General features: G+C 45.9%; 1 protein-coding gene across 2 annotated transcripts in view; it reads left to right on the forward strand.

Annotated features, from left to right (window-relative positions):
- acap3a (ArfGAP with coiled-coil, ankyrin repeat and PH domains 3a) overlaps positions 1 to 17,213 on the forward strand; it is a 60,067-nt gene that overhangs the window by 35,926 nt on the left and 6,928 nt on the right. Inside the window, exons 5-21 of one of the 2 annotated variants that reach the window (XM_027288601.1) lie at positions 2,832 to 2,890; positions 3,159 to 3,342; positions 3,936 to 3,980; positions 4,081 to 4,176; positions 4,381 to 4,455; positions 6,579 to 6,590; positions 11,063 to 11,175; positions 12,472 to 12,523; positions 12,794 to 12,894; positions 13,223 to 13,334; positions 13,421 to 13,629; positions 15,425 to 15,494; positions 15,574 to 15,668; positions 15,760 to 15,977; positions 16,568 to 16,657; positions 16,762 to 16,860; positions 16,941 to 17,167. In XM_027288601.1, the coding sequence (XP_027144402.1) occupies positions 2,832 to 2,890; positions 3,159 to 3,342; positions 3,936 to 3,980; positions 4,081 to 4,176; positions 4,381 to 4,455; positions 6,579 to 6,590; positions 11,063 to 11,175; positions 12,472 to 12,523; positions 12,794 to 12,894; positions 13,223 to 13,334; positions 13,421 to 13,629; positions 15,425 to 15,494; positions 15,574 to 15,668; positions 15,760 to 15,977; positions 16,568 to 16,657; positions 16,762 to 16,860; positions 16,941 to 17,167 (1,857 nt within the window). The remainder of the gene's footprint in view (positions 1 to 2,831; positions 2,891 to 3,158; positions 3,343 to 3,935; positions 3,981 to 4,080; positions 4,177 to 4,380; positions 4,456 to 6,578; positions 6,591 to 11,062; positions 11,176 to 12,471; positions 12,524 to 12,793; positions 12,895 to 13,222; positions 13,335 to 13,420; positions 13,630 to 15,424; positions 15,495 to 15,573; positions 15,669 to 15,759; positions 15,978 to 16,567; positions 16,658 to 16,761; positions 16,861 to 16,940; positions 17,168 to 17,213) is intronic. The other variant, XM_027288602.1, reaches the window with a different exon arrangement.

The following is a 17,213-nucleotide window of genomic DNA, read 5'->3' on the forward strand; positions in this document are numbered from 1 at the left end:
ACCGCAGAAGGAAGAAGTGGAGGTTTTCAGGGGAATGCTGACAGGGAGCAGAACCGGTGTTGTGCTAGAACAGGAGCTGGGAATATAACCCGGCTCAGCAGCCTCTATAAGAAGAGAAAAGACAGAGACAAGACAGACGCCGACATGAATCAGATCAGATTTGATTTGACAGACGTACTTCAGTCGCATGTTCACTCCTGTGCGTGGATTATCAATTCAGCTTTAGATAATTGCCCGACTGGTTTTATTAAATCAGTCTGTGTCCCGACATGCCGCTGGAATGAGAGGGAAATTAGCAAAATGGTAGTCAGTACAGTAGTCCATTGTGATGGTGTTTGTAGCCGTCTCATTCCTTAGCTCTGATATCAGGTCGTGGAAGATCTGCCAGATATTCTTTTTCTTACTTACTTAAATGTTTGACAGTGTTTTCTTTGTTCGACCACATTCCAAATGTGTTGTGTACGTTGGCCCGTCTGTCAAGTATGAGAATAAAATGTTATGATAGTCACCAACTGGTGAGAAGTTCTCAGATCCAAACAGAAATATAACTTCAGTGCAAGTCACAGTGGAAGCTTCGAGCTCACTTACAGCATTAGCACTCACTAACTCACTAACTTTTTCACGAGTTTTCATGTAAACAAAGTTTATCGCGTCTATTTTTACACTGATTTGTTTGACTTCTTCCTCTCTGATGCATTTGAAGGCACGTTAACTGTCAGCGTGAAGTGCGGTGTGTGAAACCATCGACACAAACATGTCATTATCACGTGTTTGTGCGTGTACGTGTGTCCTCTCAGTGTGCACGATATACAAACAAAACAAGGACTCCAGAAGCTTAAACTTCTTGTAAATTAGGCATCACATATTGATGTATCCTGTCAACTCCAGTTCATATTTTAACCTGTTAATGGTGCTAAGGGGTTTGCCAAGGTCATTAGGAGTAAATCTCTGAGGGATTTGATGGAAATGCATCCAATACTTGCAAAGATATTCAATATTCCTTTAGGCGTATTCTATATTGTTAACCTCCTTCAGTCGGAGTAGTTCACATCTCAACCTGTGGCATCTTTGTCCAATGAAAACAGGGTGTCAACTCGACCACAAAGCAGCTCAGGAATGCTTCAGCCTGCATCTAACCCCAGAGCCAGGAAGTCTCACAGCAGTTTTCCCTGCCACCGCTCAAAACACAAACACAAACACGGAAGTGACTCGCTTGATGACTTCTTTTTTTAAAAGATCCTGGTTTACACGGAGCCACCGTCCACTTCAGGCCCAGACCTCATCTTACACCCGAGTGTTTACGGACGCTGACTCGCATGTTTGTGGGAGCCCGCGATAGCAACAAGAGAAAAGACTCGGGCTCTCACTTGAGCTTGTTAAACTGCAGCCAGGAAAACAGATTGACCACACATGCTCAGTCAGACTCTAGAGAGAGAGTTGCTTTTGAACGTGAAGCCGTTAAAAGGCTTGGCTCACCTGTTGGCGTGTTACTGGTGTTGGATGAAACAGCGCCTGGTGTAGCGTTGGAGCGTGTCATGACTAACCTGGTGGTGGGTCTCTTTTGTTGTTTACACTCATTTGGATGCAGTGAGTTTATAGAGCAGTAAAATGTAGCCTGAACCCGTCATCAAAACAAACGCGCCTCTCTGAGGAGGATACGGTGAAGATGATGACTTCCATCTCTGCCACATTTTTTATTTTTAAATCCAGTCGAGTCAAACTTGTTTTTAATGCTATGTTCGGCAAAGATGTGGAGCATGGGTGGAGCTGAGGCGGACTGAATGAAGAAAACTGCAGTTCCTCTAACGTCCACTTGAGGCTGGCTCCAGAAGTGAGTCAGTCTCCATAAGTCCCCATGTTAGACAGCAGAAATAAACATGTTTACAGCCTGGTACAAAAAACAGTTTTGGTCTCTGTAGCTAATTTCCCCGTTCATGACAACTGTACTGAGGGTGAATTTATATACAACTCACCTGTTCACATTATATTAAGGCTTAAAGTTATGCAGGATTAAGAGCGTGGACGCTTTGATTGACAGGTGGGTGTCGTTACAGATGGCTTGTTTGAGCAACCAGCCGTCATTCAGCTCGCCCATGATCCACGTTTTCGCCCATAGGCAGTCACATTTTTATTTTTTAAGTGATCTGTACACAGCCTGTACTCATCGTCAGTTCCTGTAATCTCTCTGAGCTCAAACACACATAAGCTGCAGAGTTTTATGGAGCTCAGATCTTCTAATCCTCACAAACAAGTTGAATATCCAATTATTCAGACAGGATGAGGATGCAAACCCTTTAACCAGTCGGGCTGCTCTGTTGTGGTGATCGCAGTTCAGTTTGTCTGGATGCAGACTGCAGTGTCACATTGTACCAAAAGCCTCCTCTCTCCTCTCTCCTCCTCCTCCCTCTCACTTCCTCCCTCCCTCTCTGCCCAAGTGACCTATTTAACAGCAGCAGCAGCAGCAGCATGGCAGGAGCGATCAGAGGAGGTGCTCAGAGACGAGGAGGAGGAGGAGGAGGAGGAGGAGGTGGTTGAATGTAAAACACCTCACCAAAGGCGGCGTGTGTTAGAGCGGGTGTAGTTTGAGTCGGAGTGACGTTCAGCCACCGTTCATTCAAACAAGGCTTCAAGGCTGATTTAGCCTCGTTTACAGGGGTGATGTGGAAAAAGCTGTGATGTGTCGCCCTCTGTTGGTCAGAAGTAAACCGCACGTGGTCAAACGTCTTATAGATGGAGCGAGAAAGGCAGACACACACATTTACACAGCCGATGTGTTTATCCCTTTTCTCTTTAAAAACACATTTAATGAATCTTCTTCTCGTCTGTTTCAGATCCTGTTCGATCAAGCTCAGCGCTCTGTGAAGCAGCAGTTGCACAACTTTGTGAAAGAGTGAGTAAACGTACGATTCAGGTGTCCCTGCAGAACTTTAGACCTATGAAATATTCAACACATCCAGAGTCCGTAACCTTTTAAAAGAGGAAAAGTACCTCTGAAAAACCTTTTTGGTGTTTTGAAATATTAAACAGAGACCAACCCTTGGCAGCCCAAACATGTTGTCACAGACATGTAGGTCACCTGTGACTGTCTGGGCTCTAAAAAGCAAAGTCTGTAGTTTGTTTGTGACCCAACGTAAAGTTGCTTTATCTGTGTCTGTCAGGGATGTTCGGAAGTTCAAGGAGACGAAGAAAAACTTCGACCGGGTGCGTGAGGATCTGGAGATAGCGCAGGTGAAGAACGCTCAGGCGCCGAGGAACAAACCTCACGAGGTGGAGGAAGCCTCCGGCACCCTGAGCATCACGAGAAAGTGCTTCAGACACCTCGCTCTGGACTACGTGCTACAGGTTAGAGAAACATCTATATGTTCAAATATGTGTTCATGTGTTGGATTTCGACGTGGATTTACAGCAACATTTCGTAGAAATGTGTCATTTATCACCTCCAGTTTCAGCGTATCATCCCACTGTGGTATCCCACACGACTAAAAGTCAGCCCAGATTTGCTCTTGTCCGGTGGCTTCTTCCTCCGCCAACATCCTCTTCGGGTTTTTTCGACCTCTGTCATTATCTGTCTGGAGCTCAGCTCCTGTTCTGGCACGACACTGGCTCTGCTGACTGTTATGAAACACTTTGAAACCTCCACCAAATAGTTGGTGGTGTGTGACTTATAGAAGTTCTTGTTCAGTTCTTGCCATTGATGCAAGGGTGGTTGAGGTCACACCACCTGTACTCCTGCTCATTTCCTTCTGATACAAAGTCGGCTGTATCATCAGGGAACTTCTTCCGGTTGTTTACGGGCTGAAGAGTTGAGGAGAGAGCCTCACATACTGTGGCAGCCAGGAGGCGTCAAGTCCAGCCTCTTCTGGCTTCCCTCTCAGCGCTTGAAGAGGCTGAAAACAAAGTTAATTTAGAGACACGTGTCTGTGTTTTCTCTGCAGATCAACGTCCTCCAGGCGAAGAAGAAATTTGAGATCCTAGACGCTGTGAGTGCACACACACACACACACACACACACAATCGTCTTTATAATATCTTCCACATACAGAGATCTGCGTGTTCACGGCCGCCTTCTCTTCCGCACAGATGCTGTCGTTCATGCACGCTCAGTACTCGCTGTTCCAGCAGGGCTACAACCTGCTGGATGATATCGACCCGTACATGAAGAAACTGGCTGCCGAGGTGAGTCTGAGTTTGATCCTCATGTGAACTATTGACGAGAGGCAGTTACGTAACTCGTCATTTGAGTTGATTGATACACGCATCCATCACAGCTCAAACAGATACAGCTGCTCAGTGAGTCAGCTCCTCTCCGTGCCTTCACTCTGTTATAAATGTTACATTAGAAACCCTGAACTTGTTTTGTTTTTTTGTCTGGACTTCCAGCTCGATCAGCTGGTGATCGATTCAGCCATGGAGAAGAGGGAGATGGAGCATAAACATGCAACCATTCAGCAGAGGGTGAGTTCTTACATTGTTTATTAAGTAACGTGTGAAAATCTGCAGGTCTTAACGCGATGGCGTGCTGTCAGGAGATGTTACACATATAAACTAAAGACGTGGGGTTGTTTCTTCCCCCGGCTAATCGAAAAATCAGCAAAGATGCCTCGTTGCTCAAACAAGCCATGTCTGTCAATCAAAGCGTCCACGCTCTTAATCCTGCATAACTTTAAGACTTAATATAATCTGAACAGGTGAGTTGTATAAAAATGTCAGTTGTCATGAGTATGAGGAGTACACGGAGGGAACAACCACGACAGTGCTGATTAAAATGGGCTGTATTGTTCCGCCTGGTTTCCCGTCACACGTTCATACTCGGTCGGCTTCGGACAGACTCGAAACCCTGATGTGGTTCCGGTATCTTCTTTGCACACTGGATGCAGAAAAAGATGCAGCTGTAAGTGACAAAAACTCCCATCGTCAGCACAACGTCTCCTTGTGAGGAGCCTCTGTGAGTGTTCTTCTCCGCGATGGTCGTGTTTGTCTTTGCCACACACACCTGACACTGACACCACTCCTTGAAAACCTTGGATAAAAAAAAAAACAAACCTCCTTTCACGTCTGCCTCTCTTTGATATTTCCCTGCTGGAGAGGACTCAGTTTGGTTTGAAGTTGCACACGCTCGTGTTGAAGAAGAAGAAGAAGAATCTTCTTTTTGCCTCTTCAGGTTGGCAGGTTGATACTGAGCTATTCCTAGACTCTTAACGGGGTGCGAATGTGCTCACATCTCACCTCCAGGATCCAGTCTGCCACTTGGCCCGGTGCATCTGTTGTGACTGGGGGAGGGATTAGACCTGGGCAGCTGGGAAGTGTTTGATTAATCCCTCCTAACAAAGTCAAGGCATCGATTTAAGCATTAAATCAGGTGGAATTAAATGTTTTTTTTAATCCCGCTGTTGTCTGCTGTAGACGGTCGGCACATTAACTACAGTGTCATCTGATGTATGAGCAGCAGTGAGTCTGTTAAAGTGCTGACGTGATGCTTTGATGAGCTTTAAATCACTGAAAAAACGTGCAGTAGTGTGAAGCATGTTGTCATGTCTGGAGGATCATGGAGGTCTTTATAGGGCAGCACACACACCGGCCCAGGTGTGGCCAAGCGGCAACCTCCGTGCCAAAAACTGCAGTCCCTCAAACGTCCACTTGAGGCTGGCTCCAGAAGTGAGTCAGTCTCCATAAGTCCCCATGTTAGACAGCAGAAATAAACATGTTTACAGCCTGGTACAAAAAACAGTTTTGGTCTCTGTAGCTAATTTCCCCGTTCATGACAACTGTACTGAGGGTGAATTTATATACAACTCACCTGTTCACATTATATTAAGGCTTAAAGTTATGCAGGATTAAGAGCGTGGACGCTTTGATTGACAGGTGGGTGTGGTTACAGGTCCACCAATGATCCACATCTTAATTTTTAGATTAGCCGGGGGGGGTGGAAGAAGCAGGACTACATGTTCATTCAGCGTCTGTAAAAACACAACAAGGAGAGCAGCAGGGACACCTGGTGGCCAGGTGGAGCGTCGTCACAATGTTCGTGGTCGCCAGAGGGTGAATCCCACTCACTTTGGTGATCATCTGACTTTTTGTCTCGCCCCATGATGAGCATCTCAAGAGACTTTTAATCTTAAGATCATTTCATAAACAAACTGCACGCTCGCTGCTAAAATAATCAGATCCGTAAAAAAGTAGTGCCCTCTCCTCGTCCTCCATGTTGCCATTTAATAATTCAGGAAGCCTTCCCTCCAGCGTCTGGCTCCTCTGTTACCCCGGGATCAGTGACCATCTGTCAGGCACTGCTCCGGTCAGCGCTCTCCCTCCGGGCGCCGTGGTCTCTGTTTGTGGATAAGAAGGGCTGGGTCACATGTGGAGGGGCAGCTATTGATCTGTTTTTGTCAAAGCTGTGAGTCGCTAAGCCTCATGCGCCATTCACCATCACCAAGGGACGTGAGCTGTAGTAGTGAATTAACAAGGTCACATTAAAGATGTGCATGGTGTGAAAACATTGTGGTGTGACTGATTAAAAGTCTGCTGGTTCTAACGATGTATCTTCTTTTCTCCTTTTTCCTGATGCCACCACCTCCTCTCAGACTCTCCTGCAGGTGAGTACTCCTCCGTTTCATTCAAACACGTCTTTGTCTGTCTGAGTGTGAGGAGGGTTCATACAGAACATTAACAAACCTCTTCTTTGAAGTTTTCTTTAAGCTGTTGCCAAAATCTCAAAGCCTCCAGGGTATCCTGAATCATTCATACAAAACTATTAGTAATTGGAAACAATTAGAGCTCTGAAGGCAGCTGAACCTGCTGGTCCTCAACATCAAAAGAACCTTAGAAGTCATGATCGATGACCAACCAACCTTCCCTGATCACCTCTGTTGCCCGGTCAGACCTTACTTGACACAACATGCTACCAAACTCCTGACACTCTTTCACATGATCCAGAACGTGGCAGCTCGCCTGGTCCACAACCAACCCCCAAAAGGTCACATGTTACCCCGCTGATCATCGATCTCCACTAGCTACCTGTAGCAGCCCGTGTTAAATTCAAACTCCTACCCCTGAAACCCGACCGGGCACGTCTCTGTCACGTCGTGTGTGTGATGCTGATGTTTTGGTCCTTCAAACCCAACCATGAGCGTTTCAGACCCTCCTTCTACATGTGTTAATATGCTACATAGTTTTATTTTGAAAGTCCACCGGATTCTCTGTGCTGTTTCTGTATCTGACTTCCTGTCAGCTCGAGGTGCTCTAAGTTAAATTGACGCTGCGTCCATCAAAAATCTTCTGAACCGGACCACAGCGGAGCCGGTGAGGTTTAAAATCGCGTATCGCACCCAATGCTTGACTACGAAGTCGTCTCCGGTTCTGCGTCCACCTACTTGAACGCCCTCATACAGACACATGTTACCTCCTCCAATGAACGACGCCTGGCTCTGCCGCTCCAAACCGATCCAAACTTTTCTCGTCTGTTGTTCCCCGTTGGTGGAACGTCCCACCAGTTCCTACCAGATCAGGGGCGTCCCTCTCTACCTTCATAAACCTCCTGAAGACCTCCAGCTCTTCAGAGAGGACCTCCTCTCCAACACTACATTTTTGATAGTTTCCTGCATTAAACTGAGTCGGTTTCTCATGTTTTTTATCCCTCCACACTCGATGTATTCATACACGCCGCTGTCGAATGTATTTCTTTGTTCTGCGCCTCTTCTAGAACAGCGTGGCCTACTTTGTCCTCACCACATCGAGCATGTGCAATAAGCCTTGTGTAAACTTACCCAGGACAAAAGGAGGAGGTAGGAGGGGGGAGCAGAAATAGAGTTAAAGTGCTCCGACTGCAGACTGTCACCACCGCTGGCTGCAGAGGATGCATCCAAACGTCAGAGACATTCATTTTTAACCGCAGCTTTAATGGAGAAGTCCTGTAAGAGGCTGTCGGCTCACATTCTATATTTCACGCTGCATTGCTGCATTTATTTTTACTCCACATACACAGATGTTGCAGCAATGTTTGTTTGTTTGGACAGACAAAACAGACACGCATGTTAATATATGACATGAATAAATGTATGTACATGATTTAAAATCTTACGGAGAAACCTTTTAATGAGATTTGGGACGGAAAATAACAATTATTAGGACATTCTCGATTGATAGATTCATGATTTTGTCATTTTAGAGTCCAGAACTTAAAGATATTCACTTTACTGTCATATGAGACTTTAAGTCTTTTAGATTTAGAAGCTGAAACCAACAAATGTTTCACGTTTCTTCTTGAAAACGTCGATCATGCAGCTCTAAAGTCAGAAAAAGTTCTTGTTCCTCATTCTTCTTTCCGCCGTTTCGTCCAAAACTTCCCCTGAAATTCACACGCGGAAACAAAAAAAGCCCCAGAAGTTGTTTCTGTTTAAATATTCTCGTCCTTCATGAGATAAAAAAAAGAAGTCGACGTGTGGACGAATATAGCTCTTCACGCATCAACACGTGACGTTTCGTCAGATGAGGTGATCTTCAGACGGTTTTGAATCTGAAGTCGTGCGCTGTCAGGAAATCAACGTTCGCTTTCATGACGCCACAATAAAACAGCGACAGATGATTTATTATGATCAGAAAAGACTTCCGAGATGTCGGGTCTTTGTAACTTTGCAGTGAGGTCGACCATGTTGGTTGAGATGATGATTAGAAGCTGGTAGACTTTATCAACAAATCACAGCTGACTGAGTCGTCCGTGGACTCGACGCTTGGCGTCGGCGCTCTTGACGTTGGCCGACCTGTGTGCAGCAGCAGCAGGTGGATGAACGAAGCGTCTCCTGTCTCGCTTCAAACGTTCAGAACTCTGTTTCTCCGCTCGTTCAATAATTCACCGGTGTTCAGATTGTGTGTGTGACGTTGGCGTCATTAAAAATAGATGCTCTTTGTTGTTCGGCTTGTGAGATTTTGCAGAGTCTCGTTCAGCGTTGGCTCCCATGCTGACAGCCCAAGGTAAGACTTCTTATAGTTTGGATATTTGCATTGCTGGGTCAGTGTAGACGGTAAATCAGGTCCAGAGGGGCGTTTGTTTGGTGATCTGGGCAGTCTGCCAGATAGATTCTCTCTGAGTCAACAGGGGGATGAAACTCCCACCTTCTTCTTCTCCATCAGCAGGGGAGGTGTGTTCAAACCAAAGCAGCCTGCTCGTCTTTGGGTCAAGGGCAGCTACAGTACTGCGTAGTGTAGTCCGCTATTCTCGCCATCAGATACTCTGGCAGCTGTATGGTAATTAGTCCTAATCCCGAGGTTCGCGGGGAGCAGCAGGCAGGTGGCTGTAGCGGACGGCGCGCATGTTAGTGCTGGAATTACAGCGACACAATGCAGTGATAGCCTCCTCCGCTGAGAGAGGAGGTCCAACCCTGTGAGAGTGAAGATGCAGCGACTCTGAGAGACTCCAGGAGAGACTGTTTATGTGTTGGAGAGAAAGAAACGTCTGAAAATGAAGATCTTCTGCCGGTGGGATCACAGTGTGGTGGGTTGATTTGCATCTCAACGGCTTGTTTGTGACTTCAGTCCTGAGGAATGCTCGTCTCTTTTCAGAGAGATGTGGAGGTCGTACTGCTGTCACAGTAGTTTGTAGTTTTAGGCTATAACATGTGTTCTCGCTTAGTTTCGCTCAGCAACATGTCGCTCTGTTAAAACCTTGAAAATGTTCAGCCCCCCCCGGGTGTAATCCTTCAAAGATATATGTCAAAACATGAGGGCAGTCATGGAAAATGGTTGAATTCCTGCACAAAATCAGGTCGACTAAGACGACGAAACACTGACTGAGATCTCATTTTCTTTGATAGCTCATCAGATTTTAACAGGCTGGTTTTATTCCTTCGTTTTCTGCATGAAAGAAACGACTTATCGTGCATCATCGTCTTCTTTTCGTGTCTTCATTTGTATGTTTTGGTCTCTGACGAGCCGTTTTGAGGATGTTTTCATTGAATTATTGATGCTACAAGCTGGAACTGAAGTATCTTTATTGTTAGTCTTGTTTGAAGCCTGATGACTGAAATGTTTTATGTCTAACGTGTGCTGAGATTTAACCTGTTTTTTAAGGTAGACAAAACACTGACTGACGTCCTTTTCTTTATTAATAGATTATCAGATATGAACAGGTTGGTTGTGGCGTTTTATTTCTTCATTTAGCTGCTTCCCTAAAGAAACGACTTATCACACATTGCCATTCCAGTCTTTCATGGTCTTCTTTTAGTCTCTTTATTTGTTATTAATTGGTCTCTGACGAGCTGTTTTAACGATGTTTTTATTGAATTATTAATGTCATGATCCGGGTCGTGTTTGACGCCTGGTGACTGAAACGTTTCGTCTCCCACGTGTGCTGAGATTTAACCTGTTTTCATCGTGTACTCGGGTTAAAATGGTGATAGCAGAACGTCAGACATACAGTAAGTAGGTAATGGTGTGCCGGGAGCTGCTGCTGCTGCTGCACCACTGCGTTACGAAACAGCAGAGCCAGTTTCTATTTGGGTCACTCCGGCACCAGCAGACACTTTCAGATATTTTTGGGTCCTTCTTTATGTCTGATAGATTTCTCTGGTGGGAAGGCAGCGTCTGGTTTTGTCTCAGAGCTGCATGCAGGCGGGCGGGCGATGTTTGAATTAAATTAAGATAACTTAATATTCTGTCCCCGCTGCTTATTAAATCACTCCTAAATGTATCTTATCAACAGTCTCAGGACGTTCTGCAGATGATTTCTGTGCCTCCTAAAACTCATGAAGGTGTCATGAAGAGGTCAGAGGGCAGTTTCTCATGAATCACACTCTCTGTTTATGTAATAATCTGCGTCACACCCACATCTGTTCGGTTATGAAATGCCACACAGGAAGCTGGCACGCGACCCGTATGCATACATGAACTAACACACGTGATCGCTTCTACATGATCGCACGGCGCGCGATGATCGGGTCCGATTTGTGGTCTGCAGCACATCGAGGAGCAGCACACATGCAGAGAACAGACACAATCAGCTGGTCTGCTTACCTTTTATATGAGAGCTGGGGTTCATGTTTGTTTATTTTTGGGGGGGTCTCTTCTGTTTCAGGACTTTTCATATGACGACTCAAAGGTGGAGTTCAACGTGGACGCTCCCAATGGTGTGGTGATGGAGGGATACTTGTTCAAGAGGGCCAGCAACGCCTTTAAGACCTGGAACAGGTAACTAACATCTCTCCATACTGTGAAATATCATGTTAGTGTACGCAGTGGTTAAACACTTTGACATTCTGCTGCGTTACGTAGAGTTAGAAACACTAAAATTAAAGAGAATACAACTTTATTAAAGGTGCAGTGTGTAAGATTTGGGCAGATTTACTTTATTCAACTTTTATTTCACCTTATTAACTAATAACTAAGTATTTATATACTGGGTTATTAGCCTGTATGTGTTTATGGTTGATTAAAAAGTTCATGCATGATTATTATTGTTTATTAAACGTCAAGAGCAAGTTTCTCAGTTACCAGCACCCTCACAGTCAACGTTATTCTGGTGGAAATTGCCAATTATTATGAGAAAAATTGGCGGACCCCATGCTGTCTCTGTGGACCTCCTAGGGTTTGTAGACCCCTGATTGAAGACCGTGTGATGCTGTCTTTATTTTGTTTTGTGTTTCATGTGTGTGTGTTTTTATGTTGGATCATTATTTCTGACAGCATCACGATCAATACATCCACATAACCAGCGTTTTAGACCAGCTGCAGATCAACTGTAACCGAGACCAGACAGCGTCACGTCGACTATTCAAAGAGTTGAACTTTGCAGCTGTGTGTTCGTGGTCTCGACCTGACCTCTCTTTTAGTTTTCTGTATCACGCAGGTGTTTGCTCTACGGCTACACAACGTAGAGCAACTTTCTGAACCGTTTTATAGAACTCACCTGTTCAAATTCTGCAGAATCGATTGACGGGCGGGTGCCCGCTGCAGGTGGCAGCTCTGGTCTGCACACACTGAGCTTCACATGATTTATACAGTCTATGTGCCAACAGTGCTCAGGTCACAGCTGACTCCATGGCAACGTAACACTGACTGGAGGACGCAATTATCTCGATTTTGTCTGACGGTCCCCGCAACATCAAACATTAAAGGCTCCCTCTATGAATGAATAATGCAACTCAGTGAAACATAATATAAACGGACACAAACACTATGTGATATACAGTATGAAAATACAGCTTCACATCAGTACGTTACATGTGTTTATACATATATAATGCAGGTTAATATTATATGTTAATATTATGTTTGTCCCTCTGGTCCTCGAGCGATGTGATAAATTCATCTCGTGTGGTCGTGATGTTGCGTTGCCGGCAGTGAAACACATTTAACTTGATGTTTTTACTCTTGTTTGATCACTGCTATCCTCAGCAGGGTCACCTCTGTGCACCGACCCGTAAACATCAGCAGGATATCCATCTAAAACCCGATTTATTTATCGCTCCCTCTCTCTCTCTGCAGGCGGTGGTTCTCCATACAGAACAGTCAGCTGGTCTATCAGAAGAAGCTCAAGGCAAGTCCAAATATAAATAAATAAAGTTATTGCATATCTCCGAGCTATCTGCTTCCTCCTGGGCGAAGAAGAGAGCTCTGGGAGGTTAAGTGCACTTTAATGAAATCCATCATATCTGAGTACTCGGAGAGGTTTTTAGGTCGTTTTCAGCTCTCTGCTCGACGTCAGTGTGTAAATATCTAATGGTGAGGGCACGGGGAAAATGTCTTATCGAGGACGAACAGCTGTTTTTTATTATTTGTGTCATGTTGTTTGTTTGTTTGTCGTCAGGATTCGCTGACGGTCGTGGTCGAAGATCTCCGACTGTGCTCCGTTAAACCGTGCGAGGACATCGAGAGGAGGTTCTGCTTCGAGGTCGTCTCCCCGTCCAAGTAAGGCTCAACTATCGGATGCGATTCGTGTTCCCCAGAGGGTGAATCGTGATTTCTTTGGTGATCTTACTTATGACTAAACTAAACTTAAGTTAAGATACTTAATTTAACAAATATGTGATGCCACATAGCCAAGCCGATGATTTATCCTCTGTGGCTGTCAGTGTACCCAGAGGATATCCAGAAACTTCCTCTGCAGTCCGATTAGCAACTTCATTTGCAAGAATAACAAGAAAGACATTTAGGCTCGTCTCTTTAAGCAGATATCTGCATGTGAATGTCATGTTAGCATTACAGAAGCTGCATTGTGACTTTGTTTGTTTTGCAGGAGCTGCATGCTTCAGGCTGAGTCCGAGAAGCTGAGGCAAGCGTGGATTCAGGCAGTTCAAGCCAGCATCGCCTCCGCCTACAGAGAGAGCCCGGACACCTACTATATCGAGGTATCCTCAGCTTAGCTCAGCATAAAGACTGGAAACATTGGGAAACAGCATCTCGTTATATTTAAATGTCGTTTTCCGTGTTTTAGCATCTGGACCGAACGGCTTCTCCGTCCACCAGTAGTATCGATTCGGCCAGCGAGCCGCGGGAGCGCATTGTCCGAGGGGAGACCATCCTGCAGAGGATCCAGTGTCTGCCGGGGAACGAGCAGTGCTGCGACTGCGGCCAGGCTGACCCTCGCTGGGCCTCCATCAACCTGGGCATCCTGCTGTGTATCGAGTGCTCCGGCATCCACAGGTAAGAGTCTGAGGAGTTAGAAATTAGCTACAGAGACCAAAACTGTTTTTTGTACCAGGCTGTAAACATGTTTATTTCTGCTGTCTAACATGGGGACTTATGGAGACTGACTCACTTCTGGATCCAGCCTCAAGTGGACGTTTGAGGAACTGCAACTTTTTGGGCACTCCACAGCCACATTGGTTGATGCTTGGGATCCCATCCAGACATAGACGTGTATTAAAGCCTAAAATTTTGTTATATTTTCTGTCTAATTTAGATTTTTCCCTCCAAAAAAAGTTACAAATACATCGACTCTACTAAAATCTATGGATATACAAATATTTCTAACTTCAAAACTTCTAAATCTACTGGGCACAAAAAGTCGCAGAAAAGTCGATTATCTGAGGATTCAATCACATTTGATCCTCCTCCTCTGTGATCTCGGGAGCACGCCGTGAAATTTTAAAAGTATCTGCACATCCATGATTCTGCACAGTGAATCATGGAAACATGAAAGACGAAACACATTTCTGATCGGAGGATGTGGTGGATGCCATGTGCCGTGTGGGTACTGGCACTGAAGGACAGGAAGCGGTGCCAGCTGTCTGTTACTTTGTGCTATTTAAAGGCGGCGCGATGGCGGGATTAAAGAGCAGGACGATGCTTATTGGATTTGACTGAGAGTCTTCACTGAGAGAAGATGAAGCCGTGAACAAACCAGTGAATAGTTGAATTCATTGTGAACATGATGTAACGCTGCTGAATGAAGGTATCATCCAGATCAATGCACCGAGCGCGCTCGTGTTCGGTTACATCACACCCGTTGCGTCACTTTTTTTCAAGCTCCCGCTGGGGGAAATATTCCCTCAGGAGGAGTTTAATTATCACAGCTTACGTAATCTCGTCCCCACCTGATGAATATTCATGTTGTCCGCGGCTCGTCCTCTCTCTCCCTCGGTGAGATCACACATGGCTTCTTGTTACAATGCAGAGACGGAGTATCGCTGTTGTCCGGGTAACAGACTGTTTCCTGGCTGGAACGCCGTGATTTGCATGACATTAGGAGCTCCTTCGACTCGTTTCCCATCAGAGCAACACTTTGATTTTTTTAGATCACAAGCAGCTATTCAAGGTCACCACACACACACTTTCCTGTTAAACGAATAGAAACGACTCTGGTTTCCTCGTGTTCGCTGCCATCTGTTGCCGTTTAGACATAAATAAAATATATTTTTGTGGTTTGTTGGCTCCAGCTTCAGAGTGTAATCCCACTGTGGTAAATATGTTCAGCTGTACTCGAGTATTCGTTCTGATTACATTACTTATGTTCAAAAACCAGCCGACAACATCAACAAGGTCAACAACACAAGACGTAGCAGCCAGCTGATGTTACTGCCTAGTCCAGCAGCAGTCAGCCCAGCTCATTTTCTCTTCTCAGCTTCCTCCATCAATATCTGCTGAGCCCGGCTCCTGTTCTGGCACAACACTGCCTCCTCTCTCCATCAGTATTCGCCTGCGGCCCAGGTTCAAATCACCTGTGGTACAAACACTAACACTCCCCCTGGGTGCTGAAGGACATCAGAAAACATTTCCTCCATAAAATATGATCCAGTTTCACCAGAATCAGTGAAATAGTTGCTGCTGTGTGACTTAGTGCCGTAAAGCGTTACGTACTTCTCCCGACCCGGAGCCCAAAGTTACATAGTGTGAGAACAGACGTACGAATGACGGAGACACCGTTCACCTGATCACAGGTCAGTGCGGGTCAACAGGAGGTCACAGACGTTACACTGTGTTTTTGTTTTTGTTGCAGGAGTCTCGGAGTTCACTGTTCGAAGGTTCGCTCGCTCACACTGGACTCGTGGGAACCAGAATTATTAAAGGTACACTTAGTCTTAGTCTGTTCCTTTAGGTTCAGTTTTAGTATGAAGACCACTCATGTCTCTTGTCTTTGCTTTGTAGTTGATGTGTGAGCTTGGAAACAGCGTCATCAACCACATCTATGAAGGCTCATACCAGGAACAAGGTCTAAAGAAACCGTTACCGTCCAGTTCAAGGTATGAACCCATCAATCGGGACTGAACCGTGTGAGTGTGATCTCACGCGTCATCTAAAAGTCTTTTCGTGTGTCGTGTTGTTCGTTTGCAGGCAGGAGAAAGAGGCTTGGATCAAAGCGAAGTACGTAGAGAAGAAATTCCTGAAGAAGCTCGGCTCCACGGAGATACTCATCAACGGAGAGAGGAAGTCGGAGCGGCGGTGGAGCGTGAAGAAGTGTCGGAGACACAACAGCGCCACCACGGTACCGAAAGCACGCCGGAGATACCGACAAGAGCCCGGAAGCACCTCCCCCTCCACCCTCTCCGCAGGTACGTCAACAACATGTAGTTTTTATTTGTAGCACTGACATCTAGTGGTTAACAAGTGGAAGACTGAACCTGAAGGGCACGAACTAACTTCTACGTCTGAGTCTGAGTAATGACAGCACGAAGTTTAATTTGGTTTGTTTGGGACAGAGAGAAATAAATCGTGACCTTCTGATCGTTTCACAGCGGCTGTGTTCAGCATATAAACTCCTCAGTAGAAGAAGCATCTCACACAACAGTAACGAGGTAGCAGGTTGTGTGTTTTTGGCAACTTTTGAGGAAAAAATTGGCAAATTCTGAGCTGAAAGCCGCCGTGACCCGGTCAGTCCAGAGTCTGAGTAGATTGAACTCTGTGACTTCATAACTTCCCACAGCGGCGTCGTGTCTTCGGAAACTTTACGAGCAAAATTGCAGCTGATGAATTTATACGTGGAAAAGTCACCACGACCTGCCCAGTCCTCCACGCCGACACTACGGTGAACTCACAAGAAGAAACCAGCTGGGAACAAATCACCTCAGTGTTAGATTATATATATTTCAGATTATTGATGACAGCCTAAATGATCTAAAATCGACTCCTGTTTGTCTCACAGCTGCTGCTAAGTTCAGACGAGACTCCCTGTTTTGTCCTGACGAGCTGGACTCTCTCTTCTCTTACTTTGACACCGGATCTGGGCCTCGAAGTAAGTGACTCACCAAAACAACCTTTAGGTTCTTACCCAGTTGTCGGTTATCGGTTCAGAAAGAGACAGCGGTAACTAACGTGTCCATGTTCTGGCGTCTCCCGGTCCGGCAGGCCTGAGCAGTGACAGCGGGTTGGGAGGCAGCACAGACGGCAGCACAGACATCCTGGTGTTCGGCTCCGTGGTGGACAGCGTGACAGAGGGTGAGTGCAGACTTACAGCCACAGGTTTCATGTATTTTCTGTACGCTGTGTCGCTGTTACATTGAGCACTCTTTTCTCAGAGTGTGAGGTGTCCGAGGATTCGAGCGGTGAAGCTGAGCTGGAGGCTGAGCCGGAGACGTCGGACCCGGAGGACATCAGGGACCTTCATCCCGGAGCGCTGCTCTACAAAGCCTCGAAAGCCCGAAACCTGCCCGTCATGGCCGAAGCGCTCGCCCACGGGGCCGACGTCAACTTGGTGAACGAGGAGGACGAAGGAAAGACGCCTCTCATACAGGCCGTGATCGGGGTGAGTCCACAGATTAGTCGCATCATATTTGTGCATCTCATAACCG

Source organism: Larimichthys crocea, chromosome XV (assembly GCF_000972845.2).
Source record: "Larimichthys crocea isolate SSNF chromosome XV, L_crocea_2.0, whole genome shotgun sequence".
NCBI lineage: Eukaryota > Metazoa > Chordata > Actinopteri > Sciaenidae > Larimichthys > Larimichthys crocea.